This window comes from Pseudonaja textilis, chromosome 5 (assembly GCF_049901715.1).
Source record: "Pseudonaja textilis isolate UNSWEBS1 chromosome 5, rPseTex1.2, whole genome shotgun sequence".
Classification (NCBI taxonomy): domain Eukaryota; kingdom Metazoa; phylum Chordata; class Lepidosauria; order Squamata; family Elapidae; genus Pseudonaja; species Pseudonaja textilis.
The window spans coordinates 70,262,319-70,280,046 of NC_141994.1; the positions used below are offsets into that span (position 1 = coordinate 70,262,319).

The 17,728-nt window shown below is 42.4% G+C and overlaps 1 protein-coding gene across 2 annotated transcripts in view; it reads left to right on the top strand.

The window, feature by feature from the left end:
- SFMBT2 (Scm like with four mbt domains 2) overlaps positions 1-12,499 on the top strand; it is a 51,466-nt gene extending 38,967 nt beyond the window's left edge. For both annotated transcript variants that reach the window (XM_087935321.1, XM_026721583.2), the window contains exons 16-21: positions 1,470-1,579; positions 3,618-3,793; positions 5,864-6,042; positions 8,023-8,250; positions 9,449-9,574; positions 10,615-12,499. In XM_087935321.1, coding sequence (XP_087791447.1) covers positions 1,470-1,579; positions 3,618-3,793; positions 5,864-6,042; positions 8,023-8,250; positions 9,449-9,574; positions 10,615-10,755 — 960 coding nt within the window. In that variant the 3' untranslated portion in view covers positions 10,756-12,499. The remainder of the gene's footprint in view (positions 1-1,469; positions 1,580-3,617; positions 3,794-5,863; positions 6,043-8,022; positions 8,251-9,448; positions 9,575-10,614) is intronic.
- The last annotated feature ends 5,229 nt before the right edge of the window (positions 12,500-17,728 follow it).

The window sequence follows — 17,728 nt, forward strand, 5'->3', positions numbered from 1 at the left end:
CTAGGTAACATCATCAGTGCTAGAAGGAGGAACTGAGATTAACAGTCTGTCTGACAATAAGCAGACAAAATGATAGACAGAGAGGGGACACAGCAGAAATCTTGAATTCAATAACCACAGCCACAGACGAGTACTGAGATGAGCTTTGAGGATCTATGCAACTGCCATTAGCAAAATTTAAAACAATAACAGAATAGCAGAGTTGGAAGGGACCTTGGAGGTCTTCTAGTCCAACCCCCTGCTCAGGCAGGAAACCCTGTACCATTTCAGACAAATGTTTGTCTAGTCTCTTAAAAACCACCAGTGTTGGAGCAGCCAAAACTTCTAGAGGCTACTCTGAGCTTGTCGGAGAGCAAATAATGAACTCTCAGGTTTTCAAGATTCTACTAATATAGTATAGTTTGTCAATGCTGCTATCACGCCAATAGTGACATGATAGCAGCCTTCCAATATCTAAGGGGCTGCCCCAAAGAAGAGGGAGTCAAGCTATTCTCCAAATCACCTGAAGGCAGGACAAGAAGCAACAGATGGAAACTAATCAAGGAGAGAAGCAACTTAGAACTAAGGAGAAACTTCCTGACAGTTAGAACAATTAACCAGTGGAACAACTTGCCTCCAGAAGTTGTAAATGCTCCAACCCTGGAAGTTTTTAAGAAGAGATTGGATAACTATTTGTCTGAAGTGGTGTAGAGTTTCCTGCCTAAGCAGGGGGTTGGACTAGAAGACCTCCAAGGTCCCTTCCAACTCTGTTATTCTGTTTACTTTTACTTACTTATTCTGTTTATTTTGTTTTGTTATTCAATTTCTAGTGCTTTTTTGTGGTGCTGTTAGAAATGTAAGTCACCTGTTATTTGGGATGGAAATATATAAACCAAGATAGACATTTTAATCCTGTATTTTTAAGAGCATGCAAAAACTGTAATTGGGTGTGGTTTCTCAAACGGCCATAAGATGGAGCCAGAAACCTGGGTTGTTTTAGTCTTAGTCTCAAAAGAGAGTGTGAGTGAGTCTCTCTGTTTTTCCTTCTGTTGAAGAATATTGCAGTTTCTTCTAATTGACTGGTATTCATGGATTTGATGTAAGTCTGATACTGAACTGTTTTTGACACTGGACTTTGATATTGGATTATCCCTGGACTGAAAACTGACTGATTTTACCTGTGAATGACTTTGGACTGCTTGTTTTGAACTTTGCTAAAAACTTTCTGAAAGTAAAAAACCTACATTTACTGTACAGTGTATCTGTGTGCTGTGTGTGTATTATTCAAACACTTCTTTCAAATACGTCTCCCTGTATGCGCTCATTCTCCTAATGGGAAATTACCTCAACAGGTGCCTGTTTCCTAACCTGGCCTACCTCATAGGGCTGGTATTAAGCTTGAACTATGGAGTCCTTGATGTTCTTTGGCTCAGCTTCATAGCTTCATGCCCGGTGGGGTTTTTTTTTGTTGTTGTTATTGCTCTGCTCAGATTCTACGCATGGTGATCAACTCTGCCTACAAACCCCGAAGCATTTTACGAGAGTTGCAACGTGTCAGTGACCCCAGGTGGAACTTTCAGGAAGAGAATCTCAAAGCGAAGTAAGGACTGTTTCTAAAAGGGAAGAAGAAGCCAGACGGTTTGTTATTTAAGAATATATCCATAATGGTGGGCCAGGGAAGAAAGGATGTTGGCAAAAGTTATTTTACCTGAAGAAGATAGAAGAAACTCCAGGTAGTCCCTGACTTATGAACATAATTGAGCCCCAAATGTCTCTTGTTAAATGAAACATATATTTTGCCTCAGTCCCTTTGTTAAGCGAATCACTGCAGTTGTGAAGTGAGCACCATTTTTCACACTTAACGACCATTGCTTCATCCCCACGGTCATAGGATTAAAATTTGAATGCTTGGCAACTGAGCAAAGTTAATAAGGAAGCCAGATTCATTTAATAGCAATAGCATTTAGAGTTATATACTGCTTCACAGTGCTTTACTCTCTTAAGAGGTTTACAGAGCCAGCCTCTTGCCCCCAACAATCTGGGCCCTCATTTTACCCACCTTGGAAGGGTGGAAGGCTGAGTCAACCTAATAGCTGGGTTACTGACTTCACAACTGTAGTGATTCACTTAACAATCGTCTTGTGTTAGGATTCCAGAAATCACTCTAATGAAATCATGATTCTCCAGCCAAACTTCAAAAAACTTCAAAGGATTTATTAGAGGCGACAAACTGGCACTGCCCTGTATGAAGCCAACTCTGGCACACGTAATTTACAGTCCCCTGTGTCTGTTTCTCCCTCCCCCTGGGTGTGTCATAAATCACATTCTCCAATTGAACACGTTCTCGGGCTGGGTGTTCATCACTCACGTTCTCCAATTAAATATATTTGCAGGCAAAAGCTCTGGTATTTTAGTTACAATCTTTTAAAGATAAGAGTTGGAATGCACTTTCACTTTCAAACTGCTATACTGCTCTTCCAGATTTCCTTCCTTCTCCCCTTCCCCCCATTTTTTCCCACTACTAAAACAGGCATAGGAATGTTTTATGAGTTGATATCTAGCTTAAGAATAGAAATTTAGGGCTCCCTTGTTGTAAGTCAAGGTCTACCAGTTATAGCGTCTATGCTCCAAACGAGAGGTTTGGTGCATTCTTTCCAAGGCTATTTTGTAAAGTGGTCCTTTGGAGATTTTTCCTGCCTGCTTCCACAACTTCAGGAATGTCACATGTAATTAGGAAAGCAAAATGAATTTTACTAGGGGAATTTCTGCTGTTCCAGAGAGTGGTAAACTATCTTAAATTCTTAACCATTCTTTAACCAAGGTTAAATTCTTTAACCATCTTAAATTCTTCAAGCTAATAGGTTTGGATGGGTGTTTTTCTTTAACTACCTCAGTGTGACTGGCAAAATGAAAATGTTATTGGAACAACCACACAGTGGAATACTTGAAAAAAGATGTTATTGAAAAGGATACCCCTTTGATGGCTGTGAGCTCAAGTTGGCCCTTCTTATGGGCTCGATGCCTGGCAAAGATGCCTTATTTTTTTAAGAAAACCAAGTGCTCCAGTTCCATTTTGGAGGTTGCCAAAGGATTCCTTAGTGAATTCAGGGGGCAAATTTTCCAGAAAGTGACGGAATCATATTAATTACACAATGGCTGGCTGGGGAATTCTGGGAGTTGAAAGTACACAAGTCTTAAAGTTGCCATGGTTGGACATACATCTCTTACCTTCTGAGTTACATTGAAAAAAATTACATTAAATTTACATTAAAATATAAAACGTCGAAGGGTAGACTTGATGGACGATGGCTCTTTTTCTGCTATCGATTTTCTACGTTTCTCCCCAGCCCAATATTTGCATTGTGGAAAAATTGTTTCTGTATCTGATGAAGAAATAGTTTGCACGGGAAATTTCTGCAGAATATGGTTAAAAAAAAAGTCAAGATAGCAGCCAGGATGGAGGAACCTTAGGACGTACCAACCTTTCTAAGATGGCAATAGATTAACCTTCCCAAATCTTGGTTTGTATCCCTGTGGGCTGTCTTTGTGAGGATATAACATCCAATTGAGCAAATAAGTCTTGCTCACAAAACCTTGATTTATAATGTATGCTGTGTTGTTGCAACCCACTATGACAGATACCGTGGGAAAACGTACAGGGCAATGGTCAAGATAGTTCGTACGTCTGACCAAGTCTCCAATTTCTGCCGGAAGGTGTGCGCAAAACTAGAATGCTGCCCCAATTTATTCGGCCCTATTCCGGTCACCGAAAATTGCCCTGAAAACTGTTCCAGTCACACCAAAACAAAATATGGTAAGCGTGCATGACAACTGTGGGACGAAACCTGGTTTTAGTTCGTGTGGATTTTAGTTTCTTCTGTACTACCTGGAATATTATGATTGGGGTAATCTAGAACTTTGCAAATAAATCAGATTTGGTGTTGGCATTTGCTGATGGAAGCCTATCACTAACAATCTAGGATTGACTCTGAAGAACAACGCTGGGGAAGCCCTCAGAATTCCTTGGATTCTGGCGGAGAAAAGAAAGACAGGTAGTTCCTTGAGTTGAGTCCAACGTTTCTGTTGCAAAGTGAGACAGTCCTTGAGTGAGTTTTGCCCCATATTAGAATCTTTCTTGCCACAGTTGTTAAGATGAAACACCGCAGTTGTTAATTATAACACATTTCTTAAGTGAATGCCGTTGTCTTATGAAGAGATTGGACAATCATTTGTCTGAAATAGTATAGGGTATCCTGCCTGAGCAAGGGGTTGAACTAGAACAGGGGTCGCCAACCTTTTGGACTTCAGGGGCCACCAAACTCATAATTTAAAATCCCATGGACCAGAGACCCTGGGAAAATCCCCCCAAAAGTCTGCAGGAAAATTACCCACCCCATTTTCGTACCGCTCAATCATTCTTTATTTGGGATCGCAGGATACCATCTCCAGCTTTGTTCTCAGTGGGGGAGAGAGAAAGAGAGAGGGAGAGACTTTTGGCTTCATGCAAGGAAAGCAGCAGAAGTCTTTCTTTCTCTCCCCCAATCTCTATCAGAAATGAGTCTTTGCCGGTGCAGCCTCTTGGAGCAGGAGGCCTTGCAGGGTCCCAAAGACTCATTTCTGGCAGAGTTTGGGGGGGGGGAGAAAGAAAGACTTTTCTGCTTTCCTTGCGTCAAATGGTCGTAAAAGGGGATCATATAACCCTGAGACACTGCAACCATCATAAATATGAACCAGTTGCCAAGCATTCAAATTTTGATCATGTGACCATGGGGATGCTACAACAGCGTAAGTGTGAAAACAGTTATAAGTCCCTTCTTTCAGGGCTGTTGCAACTTCAAACGGTGACTAAAGGAATGGTTGTAAGTCAAGGACTACCTATAGCAGTGATGGCTAAACGTTTTGGTGTCGAGTGCCCAAAACGCGCATGAACACCCATCCAAATGCAATGCAAGCATCCCCTGCGCATGCGCCATGCCCCCCGCCCATTTTGGGCTTCCAGGTTGTTGCAGGAGGCTTTCCAGGCTCAAAATCGGGCACACTGGCTGGGGGGCATGCACACAAAATGCAATGTGAGCGCTTCCCTGCACAAGACCCAAAAAACAGCTGGCTGGCGGGAAGTGCGCACACATGCACGATGGGGCTGGGCTGGGCTGGGCCGATGGCTGGCGTGCCCACAGAGAAGACTCTGTTTGCCACAGATTCGCCATCACAGACCTATTGTGACGACCCAAAGGGGCATGGCTCAAAAGCAACAAAGTCACAAAAGTAGGTAAAGTCCCTTTAATTCCTCCAACTTGGCCCCCAATGTCCAGTTATCATCGGCTGGAGAAAAAACTCTCCCAAGAACAGTTTTTAAAGGGAAGAAATTCAGTCCAAACCCAAAGTACATATAGATTATAAATAAAAACCAACACAAACCACTAGCTGCAGCAATTAACCAGACAGGGCAGGATAAGGAATTGCAGACTTCAAAAGATAACGAAACACACACATTTGGGAGGACACTAGAACCCAGATCACACTTGACAAAGATAATTCATACTTTGCTTCCAGCAAGGTGCTGGGCGCAAACACCCTTTTTAAATCCTGTTTTACCCAGCTGCAGCTAATGAAGGGAATCAGGGCCCTTTTCTCCCCCGTAACCCATGTTGCTCCCTTCTCCGTTCCTCCCTGTGTGCCCTAGGATGAAGAGGGGGTGGCCCTGGGTCTTCCTCTGAATGCCCAGATGGACAGTACCCTTCCCCTGTTTCTTGCATAGCCACCCGAGCCACACTCCCACTGCCTGTCAGCTGCTCGACCTCCCCCTCGGAATCAGATTCTGACAGGGGCATGACACCTATAGAATTCGATGCTTTGATTTTTAACCAGACTTTTTCCTCCCCAGCATACTATTGTGGAAAACGTAGGAAAGTCATTAAGCCTTCCCCCAGCGAAGAAAACCCTTACAGCTTGGAGAGCAGACACAAGATATGGTCGGATTACAGTAAGATGCAGAAACCAGGTTTTACACCAAAGGAAAGGTGTCTCCCGTCAGCAGATCAGAATGGAGCAGGATCATCAGAGGTGAGATTTGGCTTCCCTTGTGAACATTATCTGCACATGAGGTGGAATAGGTCAGAAAGCTAACAGAATAAAACAGTGGGAAGGGACTTTGGAGGTCTTCTAGTCTAGTGGTGGCTAACCTTTTTGGGCTCCTGTGTTAAAAATTGCCTGCGCACCAGCGTGCGCACACTCGCATGCCAGCACCCAGCCTCCTTCCCCATGCCCCTTACCCTGTGCATGCATGCACAATTCCCCACACCACCCCCTTACCTGCACTGTGCCTCACAGCTTTTTTTTTTTTCCCGGTTGGTTTGAGGCCTTTTTCGGCCTCCCAAAGGCTTGGAAAAAGCGTCTGCAAGGCTTTTCAGGATGAATGATAGGCCCATTTCATCACTTCCGGTATGACAGGAAGTGATGAAACAGGCCTATAATTCATCCTGAAAAACATTGCAGAGGCTTTTTCCAAGCCTCTGGGAGGCCGAAAAAGGCCTCAAACAGCTGGAAAAAAAATGAGCTTTCAGGCACATGCCTGCGCAGTGAGGTAAGTTTGCCTGCGGCTTGCGTACCAGCACAAATGGCTCTCTGTGCCACTTGTGGCATGCGTGCCATAGGTTCGCCATCACGGTTCTAGTCCAATCCCCTGCTCAGGCAGGAAACTCTGTATCCTTTTAGACAAATGGCTATCCAATCTCTTTCTAAAAACTTCCAGTGTTGGAGAATTCACAATTTCTGGAGGCAAGTTGCTTCACTGGTTAATTGTTCTCACCGTCAGGAAATTTCTCCTTAGCTGTAGGTGCTTCTTGATGAGTTTCCACCCATTGCTTCTTGTCCTGCCTTCAGGTGCTTTGGAGAATAGCTTGACTCCCTCTTCTTTGTGGCAGCCCCTGAGATACTGGTACACTATTATCATGTCTCCCCTAATCCTTCTTTTCATTAAACTAGACATACCCAGTTCCAGCAACCATTCCTTAAATGTTTTAGCCTCCAGTCCCCGAATCATGGTTGTTCCTCATCTCTGTATTCTTTATACGATCTCAGCATCTTTTCTGTATTAGATTAATGTGAATCAACTACCATGTAGAGCCATGTTTTGTAAACTAGACAACTTTAAGATGTGTGGACTTCAACTCCCAGAATTCCCCAGCCAGCCTTCCCCTTGTTGGCTAGGGAATTCTGGGAATTGGAAATCCACATGTCTTAAAGTGGCCAAATTTGAAAAGCAACGATTATAAGGAAAGGCTGTTTCTCTGCCATTTGCTCCTATTTAATGGAATAACCTCTTCAACGTCTAGCTATGTTTCTATCTGTTTGATTTAATGGAAATTAGTGCAAAACAGTGCTCTCCCAGGGAACGCTTGGTGATGCCCTCTGGGTTTTTATCAGGTAATTAGTTTCATCGTCCTTATTAACAGCTATTTATTATTAATTATCACGCAGTAAGTAGAAGAGAAGCTGATGGTGTGCTCTTAGTGTGGTTTTCTGCTGGGAGTCTTTTGTTTAATTTGGGAGTGTCAAGCGCGGAAATAGGAAAGCCAAATGAATACAAGAATTTATTGCAAGCTTAAGCTCTTCTCTACAAGAATCTGAACTACTAATCTCCTTCTTTGTCATTTAATGACCCTGTAATCCCTTGTGGGGTGGAGTTGGAGCAACTGAATGGTGCTTTACTGGCCAGTTGCCCTGCCTGTCACCATTGCAGAGTTTGCAGCAGATATATTCTCATTGTGCCAGAGAGAGAAATATCTGCCTCTTCCTAGGGATCAAGCTCACGGCCTCCTGATTGTGAGGCAAGAGCACTACCTCTGGGCCACCGCACCACTCAAGAATCTGAACTGCTAATGGTCAAAGCAAATTGTCACGGGAATTCAAGGTGGGCTGGACTTAGACCTCAAGGGACTCAAGACTGATGATGCATTTGACCCCTCTTTCGGGCTTAGACTGGTCATCTTCTACAGGAGGCATGCAAATACAATCCTTCAATTCAATTCAATTCCGTGGCAGGAGAGTGACGAGGAAGAAGCCGACACCCCGTGGAGCGAGGAAACCAGCCCAGAACTGCAGGATGATCTAACAGACGTCTCTTTAGAGGACATTCCTCTGGCCATACCAATGACCACAATGAAGTTACGCAGCAGAAGAGGCTCCATCCATGTGGCTCGGCCTGAGCGGGACAGGCAAGCCCAGAAGGCACTTTCCTTCCTGTGTGTCAAAAGTGAGAGAACCAGGCAGGTAAGTGGCTGGATAGCTATACCTTTGCTTTTTGATGGGTCTCCAATGTTTGAACGACTCCAAAACAAGCCCTTGGAAAATCATGGGTTTTCCGTCTTGCAGGCCTGGTTCATTTGCTTTCTGAGGATTTTTTTAGGGGGAAGCCAGCTTGGTTGATGTGATGACCCGGCAACACAGTCAGATAATCAGTAGGAGTCCCTTTATTAGGTCCAACTTTGCCCCCCAAAGTCCTGGTTACCTTCTGGCTGGAGAAAAATTGATTCTTCTGGCTGGAGAATCAAGTCCAAAACGTGGTCAACAAAAACTGTAACTATAAGTCCAATCAAGGCAAAATGAGGTAACTAGTCCGGCAGGGCAGAAGTAATAATTCCAGACGTGAAGGCACGGCAATAACTCAACATGGTTGGGAAGATGCCAGGAACACAGATAAGCCATGACAACACAAGATAAACTCACGTTTGTTCCCAGCAGCTGCCGCACTCAGCATGCATATCTTTTAAACTCTCGTTCCCAGCTGTGGCTAATGAAGGGAATCAGGGCTCTTTCCTCCCCCATAAGCCACACAACCCACGTTGCTCTCTTCTCCGTTGTTCCCTACGTGCCCTAGGATAAAGAGGGGGTGGGCCTCTAAACCATCCTAAAGAAATACTATTTCCAATATCACAGGTAGTCCTTGACTTACGATCACAATTGAGTCCCAAAATTTCTGTTGCTAAGCCAAATCGCTGTTGTGTAAATTTTTTCCCATTTAATGACCTTACTTGCCACAGTTGTTAAGGGAATCACTGCCTTACAACCACAATTGAGCCCAACAATTCTGTTGCTAAGTGAGACATTTGCTAAGTGAGTTTTCCCCCCATTTTGTCACCTTTCTTGCCACATTTGTTAAGTGAATCATTGCAGTTGTTGAATTAGCAACACGGTTGTTAAGTGAATCTGGCTTCCCCATTGACTTTGGACATAAAAGGTGATCACATGTCCCCAGAACATTGCAACCATCATAAATCTGAGAGACGGTTGCCAAGCTTCTGAATTTTGACCACGTGACCCTGGGGATGTGGTAACGGTCATTCATAGTGAAAAACGGCCATAAGCCAATGTTTTTAGTGTCATAACGTCAGATGGTTTCCAAATAAACTGTTGTAAAGTTGAGGATTAACTGCCCTAATTTTGTGGTTTCAATTTTGGTTCATTGCAGATCAAGGAGGCTGCAGAAGATAAGCTCATCCTGGAGAGCAACCCGTTGGAATGGACGGTGCTCGATGTGGTGCAATTCCTCCGTTTGACCGACTGTGCTCCCCTTGCCAAAATCTTTCAAGAACAGGTTCTTTCTTTCTTTCTTTCTTTCTTTCTTTCTTTCTTTCTTTCTTTCTTTCTTTCTTTCTTTCTTTCTTTCTTTCTTCCTTTTTCTCTTTCTTTCTTTCTTTCTCTCTCTTTTTCTTTCTTCCGTTCTTTTTTCTTTCTTCCTTTTCTTTCTTTCTTTCTTTCTTTCTTTCTTTCTTTTCTTTCTTCCTTTCTTTCTTTTTTCTTTTCTCTTTCTTTTTTTTCTTCCTTCCCTACCTTCTCTCTTCTTTCTTTTTCCCTTTCTTTCTTCCTTTCTCCCTTTCTCTCAATCTGTTTCTTTTTCTTCCTTTATCTTTTTTTCTTCCTCTTTCTTTTTCTTCCTTCCTTTTATTTCTTCCTTCCTCCCTTTTTCTTCCTTTCTCTTTTTCCTCTTTCTTTCCCTTACTTTTTTCTTCCTTCCTTCCCTTCTCTCTCTCTTATTTCTTTTTCCCTTCCTTCCTTTCTCTCAATTGTTCTTTCTCCTCCTTTCTTTTTTCTTTCTTCCATCCTTCCTTCCTTTCTCCCGTTCTCCCTTTTCTTTTCTTTTCTTTTCTTTTCTTTAACTGTAGCACTTCCTGATACAGGATCAGAATTGCGTTAACATAGGACATAAACTGATACAGTGGGAGGGACCTCAGCGGTCTTCTACAGATCAATAGTAGATCAATAGGTACCACTTTGGTGGGAAGGTACAGTAACAGCACTCCATGACGTCATGCTGGCCACATGACCGTGATATATCTTCGGACAGCACCGGCTCAATGGCCTTGAAACAGAGATGCTCACTGCCCACTACAGTTGGCAACAAGTAGTGAAGTAAAATCCACAGGGATATTTTTTTACATTTTTTTAACCTTCGACTTCCCATTAATTTCCTTTTGTTTGGGCCAAATCCTATGTCCAATTAACAGAAACTCAGGGGTGTTACATCCCTGGATCAATCAGTATAAAAGCCCCGCAATCCAATTGTTTTGGAACTTCAACCGAGGAAGACTCCTTAACTAAAAATATATTTTCCCCCTCTATTTCTCCTTTTTTCAGGATATTGATGGACAAGCCCTTCTCCTACTGACGCTCCCAACCGTCCAGGAGTGCATGGAATTGAAGCTTGGCCCAGCCATCAAACTGTGCCACCAGATTGAACGGGTGAAGCTGGCTTTTTATGCACAATATGCCAACTGACAACTAACCCTCCGTGGATTTTCTGCCTCTGCTTTCTTACTTTTTTAGGGCCTTGCCTGCAATTCCCCTTTTCCTCAGTGCTTGGTATTGGGAAACATGGACCCCTCTGTGCATGCATAGAAGTGCCCGCACAATGAACCAAATTAAGATCCTGAGCTGAAGCCGGAAATATTTTAAGGTGATAGGCACCCATAAATGATCAAGAACTGGTACAGGCACACAACCCGCTCTGAAGAAAAGAAAAGTTTGAAATTCACCAAAGCTTGGGAGATTAACTCGTGCTTCAGGTCATCAGTCATCCTGATCCAAAAAAAACAACATTGGCATTTTCACTCAACATATGTGTCAGGATTCTGGCATTTACCCCAATTAATTCATGAGTCTCAAGCCAAACTTCCAAAACTTCAAAAGGATTTATTGGGAGTTAACATGTCCGGCATTGCCTGGGTGCAGCCAACTCTGAGACACATCATTCATTGTCACCCTTGACCCTGGTTTCCCCCACCACCCTTCTGGGTGTATCGTAATCCATATTCTCCAATGGGACACCTCCATAGCCCAGAGTCATCAATCATGCTCTCCAGCTAGAATTTTGCACAGCAGAAACTTCAGTCCCCTAGCTACTATCTTTGAAAAACTATCTATGGAATGCACTTTTGATTTCCAAGCTGCCACTTTCCCCGCTCCCTTTCTGTTGGCAACTCTAAAAAGAATAGAATGCCAATAGAAATATTTTATGAGTTGACAGTAGGCAGAAATAATCGACTTCTTCAACCAAATCTTCATAAGACATCTCTGAAATTCTGCAAGGTTGGGCCATTTTGACATTTTTTTTAACAAATTGAAGAGGGGCCTGAGGAAGTAACAGAATAATAGATTTGGAAGGAACCTTAGAGGTCTAGTCCAGCCCCCTACTCAAGCAGGAGAACCCAGCCTAGCCCATTTCAGCAAATGTTTGTTCAGTCTCTTTCTGAAAGCCTCCAGCCATAGAGCGTCCACAACTGTTGAAAGCAATCAGGCTGGAGTTTTAAGGATGCCTTAAAAATTAATTTGAGGGGAAAATTAAGGACTCAAATACAGTTGGTGTTTTAGGTTTTTTTTGATAGGGAAGTTAACTTTATACAGAGAGGAAAACAAGTTGCAAGAAAGGAAGCATTTGTCCTATTGGAGCTGGATAGAAGGATGTGAACTTCAACTCCCAGCATTCTCAGCTACCTTGACCGCAGACTTAATGGGATTTAAAACTTGACGTGGAATACTTGGAGTGATGCAGTGGCCTATTAAAATCTAATGCAAAGATGCATTATTGTTATTATTTTCTGTGCCTAGAATTGCACTTTTACTCTGCTTGTGGATCTTTGTTTTAAATACCTTTGACAACCCCAGGCAGCATGGTTGCTGACATGAAGAAATGGTTGGGCTTAAATTTTCTGGCTTTTTTAAAAAAAAACTGTAAGCATGAAGGCACGGGCTGGCTTAGGACAGTTTTCTAAATTTAAAAAAGCAAAAGAAAAGCAAGTTGTTCATTTTACCACGTAACAACTTAAACGTGCAGTTAAAAACTGTTTTTTTTTTATTCTTTGTACATCTGTAAATAGAAAGACACAAATCTATCTGATATGATATCATGTAAATAAAGGGGAAGGTCTATATATTCAGAGTTATATTTTAATTTTTATGCAGACCGAATTTTTACTTGGAAGAGGCATAAGCTGAGTTGTTAATAAAGTCCTTCAAAAGCATCTGTGTTCCTTATTCTTTTTTCTTTCCCCATTGTCTTCTTCCCTTTGTTACTATATATATATGTTTATGTATATGTATATATATGTGTGTGTGTGTATATATATATATATATGTGTGTGTGTGTGTGTGTGTGTGTGTGTGTGTGTATTGCCACAATTAAAGTTTGCAAGGATGGCTGGACGGCGACGTTCTCTGGTCAAAAATCCATTGCGAAATTGGTACTCCTCTTAGAGGTAATCCTCAACATACAACCAGTTGCTTAGCAACCGAAGTTATGATGGTACTGAAAAAAAGGGGACCAATGACTCAGATTCGAAATTACAATGGTTGCCCTCACCACTGCACAGTCCCATGACCTCATTTCAGACTTTCAGCAAAACAGTTGCAATTATAGAATACTGGCCGCGTTCTGCAGTCCCATGACTTTTTTATTATGGTTTTGCCAAAAGACGGCACTTGCTTTTGATTTGGGGTAAAAACGTACCCTAGTGAGCAATGAGTTCGCTTGACAGCAATGATTGTCACATTTTCTTAATGATTATCACCAAAAAAAAAGGCTTAACAGCCATTACAACTATGATCATAAAGCACTGGTTGCCAAGCAGTGGGCCAGGGACCACTGGTGGTCCATGAGAAAATTTTGGTGGTCTGCAGAGAAATGTCACCCCCAAAGTACCCCCCAAAGCAATTAATCCAAGCTGTGTGGGAACACAAGGCTTGTGTTGCTTGCATTGCAAACAGCACAAGGCAGTGAGGGGAGGGGGGAAGGGCAGAGGGGGGAAACTTGCCCCACGCACCCCACACACCTGGCCTGGCCACCAGTCTGCTGTCTGCTTCTGCTTTTGGCTGCACACAAGGAAAACAGCAACAGTCTTTCCCCAAAACTGCCAGAAATGAGTCTTTGGGACCCTGCAAGGCATCCTGCTCCAAGAGGCTGCTCTGGCGCAACAAGTCACAAAGACTCATTTCTAGCGGAATTTGGGGGAGAGAACGACTTCTGCTGCTTTCCTTGCATGAAGCCAAAAGTCTCTCTCCCCCTGAGAATGGAGCTGGAGACGGTATCCTGCAATCCCAAATAAAGAATGATCGATTGGTAGGAAAACAGGGTGGGAAATTTTCCTGCAGACTTTTTGGGGGATTTTCCCAGGGTGTCTGGTCCCCAGGATTTAAAATTATGAGTTTGGTGGTTCCTGAGGTCCAAAAGGTTGGCAACTCCTGTCATAGAGGATTGTATTATGGAAATAGGGATACTCTATTGTTTTGTTTAAAATCTTGCGAGATTATGCTTTTGTTGTTGTTTCTTTATTCACACTGGAAAACTAGGGGTGTTCATAGGCTAGATTTAAAAGAAAAACACAGCTATTTCTGTACAAAATTATATGTCGGGGAAGCCAGATTCACTTAACAATTGCAGTGATTTTCTTAACCACAAGACACGTCATCAAATGGGGGCAAAATTCACTTCACACAAGCATCTTGCTTAAGAGGAGAAATTTTGGGGTCAATTGTAGGTTGAGAACTACCTGCATACATGGGTTCTGCTAAACCAGCCATAAAGGCAGTGAAAGAACACAAACGTACAGTAACACTGCCTCCTATTTCCAACTGCAAATAATTTGCAAGGTGCTGGAATTAATATGCCTGAATGCAGGCTAATTGGAGGGAGGCGACAAGACAAAAGGTGTATTTTAGCAAAATGGCTTTTTAGAACCATTAAATAAAATTCCACCGTAATAAACCGTCGTGTAGCAAGGTAACATTCAATAAACAGCGTGGTTTACAAGCAATCGGGGAATTGGGAATGCCACAGAACGGGGATTGTGACAAATTGCATGTCAGGCTAACTGGGCAGGAAAAATAAGTGGTCTTTTAAAAGGCTTTTATTTTCTTTGTGGAGGGGTGGGAGGAAATTAGAATTTAAATATTTGGCTTCATTTGGGACCACCGTTGTTCAAATAAAGCGGGTGTATTTTGCAGTTTTCATCTGCCTCCCTCTTCAAAAGTAGAGTGGTTTTTTTTCCCCCAACCCAAAAGAATAGATGAAAATATTTTCTGAAAAAGGGAGCAACAATTTTCAACTTATGATGGTTATGATGGTTATTAAATATTAAATTTAGTAGCCAGAACAGTAAAAGGTTCAATGGGCCAGAACACACAGATGTCGTCGATGAGTTAGAAAGGGCTGAGTCATACATGAGGCAATCTGTGCTGTGATTGGTCGCCGTGAGGATAAAGGGAGCGTTTCCCTTTTTTCCCGCCTTTTCTCTTCTCTCTGTTCTGTACACTCTTCAATTTACCTCATGACGTTTCTCTGTTCCTGACATATCTTGTCTGCTATAGATATAGACATTAAATATATTTATTTGTATAAAACTACAAGTTCGGGTCAATGTCTCTGACTTCATTAGGACACTTGCCGCACAATTCCGTGGAAATGGCGAGTTGCTTATTGATCGTTAGAAGTTACAATGGATCCCGATTGGTTTGAAGTTCTGATGCCTTCCCCCCACATTGTGGTCACGTGACCATATCTTGGTCACTTGGGCAACGAACCCTCGTTTAAGGCAGTTTGCGGTGTATACAGTTAGCACCCACCCCTCTTAGAAGAATGAAATATTTTAGGAAATATTAAAAAGGGAGAATATTATAGTTTCTCCCTAAAGGAGAAACATGCTCTTGGAAAGCAGTCCCCACTTCTCTTCATAAGCCCTAGCAGGACTGGGCCAGCCTATCTACAAGACAAAAACCAAAACTCCAGGGTGTTGGGATTAAGACATGACCCCTCAGGACATAATAGGATTAGCCCTCTACCCATCTAGCAGCAGGTCTCACTGCACTGTGAAATCACCTGGGGACATTACATCAGCCCAAGGGTCCACAAAACTTGATTCATACACACATGATTCTTCACATGGCCCAAATCTGACTACAGCCCAACAGATACATGCTCTTGCCACAGGAACAGGAAGCTCATGGTTGTTAAGTGAATCTGAATTCCCCATTGACTCTGCTTGTCAGAAGGTCGCAAAAGGAGACCATGTGGCCTCCCAGGACACTGTGACCGTCATAAATACAAATCAGTTGCCAAGCGCCTGGATTTTGATCACATGACCGTGGGGATGCTATAACAGTCATAAGTCACTTTTTCCAATGCCAGTCACTAAGTGAACTGTTGTAAGTCAAGGACTACCTGTACACCAGCTAGGTAAGCAAGCGATGGCATCCTTTGGACCTAACGAGACCCCAAAAATGATGTGCCCATCACATATTAAAGGTTGACCTTGAATTACAACCATTAAGTTAGTGACTGTTTGAAGTTATTACGGTACTGAAACAAGTAACTTATGACCATTTTTCACATGTATGACCTTTGTTGCATCTCCACGGTCACATGTTCAAAATACAAATGCTTGGCAACTGACTCATATTTATGATGGTTGCAGCGTCCCAGGGATATGTGATCCCCTTTTGCGACCATCTGGCAAGCAAAATCAACAGGGAAGCCAGATTCACTTAACAAATGTGTTTCTAACTTAACGATGGCAGTGATTCACTTAACCATGAGACAAAAATGTTGTAAAATGGGGGCAAAATTCACTAAACAACTATCTCACCGAGCAACACAAATTTTGGGCTCAGTTGAGGTCGTAATTCGAGCCCACTACCTGTTAATTGCTTATTTTCTTTTAAGGCAATGTATTCCTTTCCCTTCTGTTATATGTGGAAATAATATATTGTTGCAAGTTACACCTGAGATAATGAAGAGCAGAAGGGACTCCATCTTTTTTTAAAATGTGACCTTTTATAATGATTACTGAAAACATGTACTGTTTTGTAACTTGTTATTTTCTGAAGTAAATGTCAGGTTTTTGGCTGGAGCATGGGGGTTCTATATTTTGGCTTAAAGATTAATGTAAGAGATGCTAGGGTCATTCTGACCTGAACGGAACTGGTTAATAATCCATTGTGTTCAGAAGAACATAACAGGAAGAAGCCATGAAAACAAGGGTAGTGTCCAAATGAAAGGAAACAGGTGATACACTATGGGTGTAGCGTAGGGAATTACGTAGATGGGTAGATTGTGAACCCAGGAAAAAGGACAGACACTGTACATTTGAACTTGCATATAAACCCCAGCTCTCATATTGTTCACTGTCTCTGCTGTATTTTGTGATTATTCTCACACCTTCAGAGCTGTTGTACTACAACTCCCACCCTAGGGAACTGAGAACGAAGGATGATGGGACAGAGGGTGAGTTAGTAATCAAGCTATTGATCACAAGGTTTGTTTTGATGGTTTTATGGCAGTTTTGGAATCAGCCCACCTTCTGAGTGGACGGGATTTGAAAAGATTGAGAGGGTGTTGGCTGGGAGAAGAGATTTATTTTTTAAAAGTGGGATGCCAGAGCAATGATCTGGACTTAATTAGCCATCTTTTCTCATCTGCTACAATCTGTGTCACAGCTAATTAGGATAATAGCAGCTTCATTTTCCCAACTCTCAATGGCTTCCCGGAGAGGGCCCGAGAAAGAGATAAAATGAAGTTGTCAAATTTTATTAGGGGAAACACGGCAAAGGGATGTCAGGAAAAAAACAGATTTTCTCAGGGCACAGTTGGAACAAAAAACTTAATGATCCTCAGAAAACCTCTTGGTTTCTCCCATACTTATATATAGGTAGTTCTCAACTTATAACCACAATTAAGCCCAAAAATTTCTGTTGCTAAGTGAGACGTTAGTCAGGTGAATTTTGCCCCATTTTACCACCTTCATTGCCACTGTTGCTAAGTGAATAATTGCAGTTCGGGTATCTCCACACGTCATCCTTAATGAAGTGTGCAATTTTTGCATTAGATGAAGAGAGCACATTTTTCTCCTTCTGTCCTGGCCCCTTTTTATGGAGGCACAGTTGAGAGCATTTTAACAAACCACATCCCGGTTTAGTTTTGTGGCAGCAGTGCCTCAGGTAGAAAGTCCCTACAGAGAGTGGTGAGGACAGCGGAGAAGATTATAGGAAGCTTTCTTCCTGTCATTCAGGATACTGCTTACAAGTGCTATGTGCTTAGAGCTCAAAGCATTGTTAGAGACCCCCCCCCCACCCCTTTGTGGTCTATTTCTGTCGCTCCAATCTGGAAGGAGGTTTTGTTCAGAGTTTTGCAGCATTAATTCAGCACCAGGAAAATAAACACATATGGTTGATGCTTCATTTAACATCTTTATAAATGTAATAA